The sequence below is a fragment of the Uranotaenia lowii genome, chromosome 1 (genome assembly GCF_029784155.1).
Source record: "Uranotaenia lowii strain MFRU-FL chromosome 1, ASM2978415v1, whole genome shotgun sequence".
Taxonomy (NCBI): Eukaryota; Metazoa; Arthropoda; class Insecta; order Diptera; family Culicidae; genus Uranotaenia; species Uranotaenia lowii.
The window spans coordinates 85,381,611-85,388,830 of record NC_073691.1 but is presented as its reverse complement, the minus strand read 5'-3'; the positions used below and the strand labels follow the sequence as shown (position 1 = coordinate 85,388,830).

At 36.2% G+C, this 7,220-nt stretch overlaps 1 protein-coding gene across 1 annotated transcript; it reads right to left on the bottom strand.

The window, feature by feature from the left end:
- Positions 1-2,663: 2,663 nt before the first annotated feature.
- LOC129737584 (uncharacterized) lies at positions 2,664-3,803 on the bottom strand. Its single transcript, XM_055728744.1, has one exon. The coding sequence runs from the start codon at positions 3,801-3,803 to the stop codon at positions 2,664-2,666; it is 1,140 nt and encodes a 379-aa protein (XP_055584719.1).
- Between the last annotated feature and the right edge of the window lie 3,417 nt (positions 3,804-7,220).

Below are 7,220 nucleotides of genomic sequence, written 5' to 3'. Positions count from 1 at the left end.
GGTTGTTTCGCTTTCGTCGTTATCAACCGGGTTATTATCAGCAAGCAGGATGGGACAAACAGCAGCGAATGGATTTTACGGATTGGGAATTAGTTCCGGAGTAGGAAGAAAGCTCCACCCTGAAAAAGGCCAACAAGAATTATTTTCGAATTACCTGAATTGCAAGCGGTAGCTGAATGGTTCAGAAGAATATCGAGAAAACCCAAAGGTATTAATCATTCGAAATATTGCTGTGATGACTTCCCAATTGACATTCTCCGTTTCCTGTATCCAGTATCCAGTATTCCAGTATCGGCATTATGTAAGTATGTTACCAAATTTGACGCACAGTTATTAGGGATCGCTTTTGTTTATTTCAGCGTCTAGCCATGACCACATTAGTCAGATCAGAAGTGCCGCAGAGAAATTGTCCAGTATTGCAAATCACCAGAAACAACAGTGAACTGGGAAAGTTTGTAAAGCGAATCTTATGTTGCATACTATGGACACAGCTGAATACCCCGAAGTGATCTAAGGAGGATAAACTGATTTAATGACACTTAAGGTAAACAATAGGTGACTAGTACGCAATGTTGATCATTGCATTTGCAGCAAGTTTCAGATCTCCCATATTCGCTGGGAGCACCCGAGCCTAGTGTAAATTAGACTTTGTGTTGAAATTTACGATTTTCAAAACTATTCCAAAAGCATTAAAGCAAGCATTCAAACATAACTTCGACCTTTAATTATCTCATTAGAGCACACATATTGGCATCGCTCTTTGTAACCTTTCGGGTTATTCATAGCCGATTGAATTTATGCTCTTTTATTATTATTTCAATCTTAAAACGCATTTTATTTATTCATCATCAGTGTTGTTTTTTGCTATTCAGATGCGTTACTTATTTTGAAGCTAAAAAACGTGATGAATAACTATCTTCGTCTTTTTGTGTTGAAAAAAAAATTACCACGATATCAAAATTCTAGAAAAAAATCGGCCTTTCTTATGCAATCATTTTTACTTCTATATTTTTCATGTACGAATTCTAGTTACACCTAATCATCACTCTAAAAATATATTGTAGCTCATTACAGTACATTTTTAATTTATAGAATTATTCAATTTATAAAAATATGATAAATTTAGATAAATTGCGTATTTCCTTAACAATAATTTAAAAACATACTCTGATGAATTAACTGTTAAAAAGTAGCTTAATGGGTTTTAAAAAAAGGCTCAATACTTTGGAGAAGTCAATCAAATTATGATGTCTATTCAAAACTATTAATGTGGTATCTACGATTGTCTTAATTGCGAATTTTTTTTAGAAACTTAAATTTAGGCATTCAGCTCCACAGAATAGTACCTGATAGTGTAAAATAATAATCGTTACAAACGTTAAGTTCTCATAATTTGTGCTATAAACATTGCATAACTAAAGGCGATTTTATTGAACGATTTATAGGGGGAACTTGATAACTACCGGACACTTAAGGTTTTTAGAAATAACTACAAAAATATATTTTTTTGTAAATATCGGTTCCGCCACTGATTTGAAGAGTATCAATATTCTGATCACAAAACTATGTTAGACCTTAGAACAAAGTTAAACTACAACATATTCATGTGGTAAGAGTAATCATTTTATGTTAGTTTTGAATCATTTCCAAAAGTGTTGTCTATGGCTGGATACTACGAATTACTTCACCATTGTGGTCATCAAGCAATGGCACAAAGACGAAGCATGACTCAAATCACTTGCACAGGTCTTGTGAGTACGGGTTTTTGAATATTGAACATTCTATGAAGCCTTTCAGAAAAGTGTTTTTCGCTACCAGAATAAAACATTTGTTTAAAAAAACTAGAACAAAATTGTCTATGACCGGACAGCAAAACTCAAAGTTTCTCAGAGGATCAAAATATTTTCATTTTAGAATCCTTATCTTTTGCTAGAAGTAAAAATGAAAGTTTCAAGTTGAAATCATTTTTAACTATGGATATATTCTTGTATGGTCATAGGCAATTTTTTTTTAATTTGAACTTCAATTTTGTTATCTTATATCTACTGTAGTCGAAATAAAACAACCAACCATAACGTTCATGTGCAATTCACATGTTACAAGCTGACCACAATGCTAAGTATAGGCGATCCTATCCGTACTACAAGCTACACGGCAAAAGCTTTCGATGCTTATCATTGGTTTAGATTCGATTACCGTATTTCAAACGCCATATCTGTCTGCTATTTACTTCATTTCCATGGTGTTAAAAAAATTTCACGGTAACGCGTTTCTGAAAAATCAATCTTGTCCGGCCATAGACAAGTTCCCCCTATTTATCTCGTTTTAGTGAAACGTGCATAAACACAGGCGATTTTAGTAATTCTTTTTTTTTTCATTTATTTATTCGATTATTGAGATATTAATATCCATGGGGTCATTCATCACCCAGGTAGTATTTCTTTGAAATGTATCTCACTAAAAAATAATAAAATAATCCAAAACAAACCTCAATTGTTAAATTGAATTACATTTTTTTTTTTTTTTTTTTTTAAATTAACGTTTATTAGGCATTTAACTTAAATATAAAGTAATAATTTGCCGAGGGTCACTTAATTAAATTATATGTGGAAAGGGGATATGGGAGGAAATAGGAAGTGGGGGGATATGAGGAAGAGAGGATATTAGGATTTTTCTGGTGGCCGCACTTGCTGCATACTGCGCGTCACGATTGATCGGGTAGAGTGTGATACCATTTCTTCACGAACAACTTCTTTTGCCGAAGTTGCAGGAAGAGAGGATGGAAGAGGGGTCCTTTTTCGAGGCGGTGAATCTGCACCCAAACTAATGACATCAGTCTGGGAGGATTGTTGCGGTGCTGTTTGAGTGTGTGGTTTTTCTAGCGTTCTTTTTTGGTTCTGGCTCGTCTGTTGGTTTGATTCTTCTTTTGTTTTATCTTGTGGCTGATGTGCTGTACTCTGTTGTTTCTGGTTGGCTTTAACTGCGTTCGCGTAGCTGGTTGTGCTGCTGCTCGTGGTTATCATTCGTCGGGCCTCGTTGATCGGGATATTTTTGTCGGTGCTGAGTTTTTGTGCTGCTGATTCTGCTGTCCAAATGGGGCACTTTCTATCCAAAGGGGAATGACCTGTTGTTTTGCAGTTTCCACAAAAGGGTTCGGCTTGGCAATCGACACTATCATGACTTCGGGAGCAATTTTTGCAAGCCAACAGATTTTTGCAACGGCTTTTAGGGTGACCGTATTGCAAACATTGTCGGCATAATAGAGGCTGCGAATAATATATGCGCGTGCGAACACGAAGGAGTCCGAAATGGATAAATTCCGGGATTATGGTGCTGTTGATTGTTAAAATCAACGTTGATGTTCCTATGATCCCTGCGTTGGTTTTTTTGGTTATGCGGCGGACGTCGATGATTTTTTGAGAGGATAATTCTTCTAGCAGTATTTTATCTTCCATTCCATCCACTTCTCGGCAGGTGACCACTAATTTCCGTTGATTTAGGCTTGGATGACGACCTATCATAATCGGTGTACCATCTAATAAGGTAGTTAACGTTGTCAGCTGTCTTCCTTGGTTTTTGTTCCTGATCTTAAGCACATACCAATTCCGGGACTTTTCGTAAAAGGCTCCTTCAATTTTACCCGCAAAATTCTCGATGGAACGTCCAATCAAGAACGGGTTTTTAGGCAATTGTTTTCCTTTAGCACCTTGAAGCGTTAAATAGTATAACCGACCGTGTAAACTTTGGGCATCCATCCATTCCGGAATGGTCCGGTTTGGATGGTCACCCGGTGATGGGCTCATCACCACGCGCTCTACAACACTTTATCAATAGAACGAAATTACTGCCTTTTGATCGAGGATCGAGAGTTAAAAACATCCGACTCCGACGAAGGCTAGAAGCAAACTGAATTGAATTACATGTTAGGCGTAAAAGCCAAACATTCTCTAACTTTTTCGTATTGAGAAAGCATATTTATTGCAATTTTTGGTTTCCTAAAAATCCTCGACTCGAGCATATTTTTACGCAAAATTGCTATCACGCCAAGAGAGAGAAATTTGTTTTCATTCTGCTTGACAGATGTCGTATGTTTTTATCCGCCGTTTCTTTTCCTAACTGGTTATTTCGAATGTAAGGATTGCTTCAATGTAGAGTTTGTTGCCAGCTAGTTTACAAGAAATTTGCAATTGAAAAAGGTGCACATCAACTCGACATCAAAGTTAAAAATAGGAAATTAATATAAAATTGCTTTAAACATCTGTTGTTGTCCGAAACGTTTACAGTTATTGAATAGATTACAAGTAAATTTAACATTCTGACTTTAAAGGTTAGAAAAAATTAGTGCCCAGTATTGTTTAATTTGCCATCGTCCGCACTTACCCCGGTGTACCTTATATATTTCCATATATAGTTTGCTAAAACGTTGCATACATGTAGGCGTTTCTGGTTACTCGAGCAACTGGGAGCAAAAATTTATAGCAAAAACTCAGTCAAATACTGCTATCACGCCTTGATAGCCTAATTTGCTGTTTTTTGAGTTGACTTGTGATACATAGCAAATATAAGAACAAAATTTTAATACATGAATTGCTTAGAACTTCCATGTTACGCTTTTATCGAAACCTTAACTATATCTCGTTTTGCTGTCGTATTCTTGAAAATTTTGAAATCACGATGATGCTTCATTTTGCTGTCAGTAAAAATATGTGATTTCTTATATTGGTATCATTTTGCTCTCCAAGCTCTCGAAAATTGAGGTGTAGTTATGGTCTCAGTTTTAGCAAAATTTGGTATCACTTTGCTAACCACGTATGAAAATTTTTGCTCTCATTTTTGCTGTGTACCACCTTATGTCAAGCAAAATGAGAGCATATTAAACTCTCAGGGCGTGATAGCAAAATTTGCTATAATTTTGCCATAAAAGTCTGCTCGGGATGAGAGTATAATAATAATTTTCAGTTATTTGTTTTGCAATTATTTTCGTTTATAAAGGATTCTTCGACACCAATAAGTTAAGCTTGCTTCAGATAGAATTGGAACAAAAACATTTGCCTGTATTTTAGTTATTTATTACGAAAAGATCTTAAAAAAAAAACGAATAACACTTTTTCGTCTATCGTTTCAGCTATCTTATTCCACAAGGTCTCCATCTGATTGATGTCTTTGACAACCTTCCCTTTGCCATGAGTCTCCTCTTCATGATTGCCCAGTATTTCTTAATAGGACGGAACGGAGGGCAGTTGGGTGGGTTAAGGTTTTTCGGAACAAACTTGATCCCTTTCTCTGCATACCATTCTTGAACGACTTTGCTGTAATGACAGCTTTCCAAATCTGGCGGGATGGTCGTGGGATCGAATGTACCGCAAAATTCATTTTTGGAGACACTCTTTTTGGTATAGTTCCGACGCCATTGTCTTATTTGTTACGAAAACTTTCGTTTTTTTCCACAGCTGCAAATGCCCTGCCAAGTCATAAATTTTCGTGCAAATTTGTCGGCAAAAAAAAACTTAAATTTGGCTGGAAGTCAGTCTTGACATCAGAAATGCCAGGTGGTTTTTTCAAAAATCAGGACACCTTGAAAAAAACATCAGGATTATTCAGGGCACCAATAAAGGGTGATACGGTCAAAATTGGACAAGGGAAAACGCGTTTAAATCGGTGAAATCGTTTATTTAAAAAATCAAATTAAATTTCTTTTTCAAGTTTAATTAGTATAAAATTCAGGAAAAATGTTCAGTTAGGCTTCCGCTTTTCCAAATCCGAATTTCCGGGCCTTACGCTTAACCCCTGCCATCAGATTTTGTACACCCGATCAGGAGGAAAAAACAAAATTATATCAAGATGAGATATTTTGATACTAATTTTTTTTATCTAAATGAGTTATTATTCAGTACTCGTAGGATGTTAAAATATCTCAAACTATATCAAAAAATCTATGCAATTATAGCTAAATTATATCAGTTTTGGATATGCTCCTTTCAAGATTACATCTCGTTCAAATAGCATAGTTTGATATTGGGCAGCACAAAACCTATCAAATTTATAACTTATCAAGATATGAATGCTTCGAGAAAATTTTTTAGAGAAATGTCGATGAGTCACATTATTTGTTAAAACCATGTTCCAGTTTTGGTTTCCCAAAGATGGGATTCAATTTTATGAATCTGTTGAGCGTAACTCATCATTGTACGGTTTGGGCCGTTGACTTCGATTTCCGGGTTTCATAAAAAGTTGTAAGTATATCAAAATAAGATATGATCATTTAATTTTGAGACAATCCGAAAAAAAATCTTCATCATTGAAAATGATCTCAACCCCATTCAAGTCTGTCAATCAGAATAAGATATAATTCAGATTGGAGAAACTTAAAACCGAAAATTTTGAGTTCTTAATTATAACTGTATCAGATACATATAAATATCTTGGTGAGATAGGTTTGAGTTATTATTTTGATATGCTCTCCTGATCGGGCAGCCACCTTGTCCACCTTCTTCGCCGCAGAAAGCCAGTTTGCCTTGAACTGCTGCTCATCCTTAGCAGTTTTTTTGGTCTTCTTCAGGTTCCGCTTGACAATAGTCCAGTATTTCTCAATTGGGCGGAGCTCTGGCGTGTTGGGAGGGTTCTTGTCCTTGGGACAAGTAAGTCGATAGTCCGGCTCGTTTTTTGGCTCGATGCACGGTTGTAGACGATACACCCAGCTCATTTGCGGCATCTCGGAGAGAGAGGTTAGGGTTTCGCTTGAAACTACCGGCAACTCTCTTTGTCGTCTCAGCGGCTTCCGGTTTTCGATTTCCCCCGATCCAGACTTCCTGGCTGTCGACAAACGTTCCCCAAACACTTTAATTACATTTGTAACGGTTGATTTGGCAACTTTTAGCGATTTTGCCAGCTATGCGTGCGAGTAGTTCGGATTTTCGCGATGCGCGAGCAAAATTTTGATACGCTGCTCTTTTTCCTTGGACAGCATTTTGAAAACTGAAGAGTGCATTCCAAAATCAAAATAGGAACAACATTCTACACACACACACACACCTTCAAAATGAGGGGTGTTCAGGTTTTTTTTAAATGCAAAATTGAAAGAAATACGTCAAGTTGATATTGACCAAATTTTGACCGTATCATTCTTTAACAAACTGGTTCATATTTGAATCTTTAGTGGTGGTAAAGCTTTACTGGACGAGCGAAACATCATATATTTGGTTTTTGTGTAGTTTAAAGAT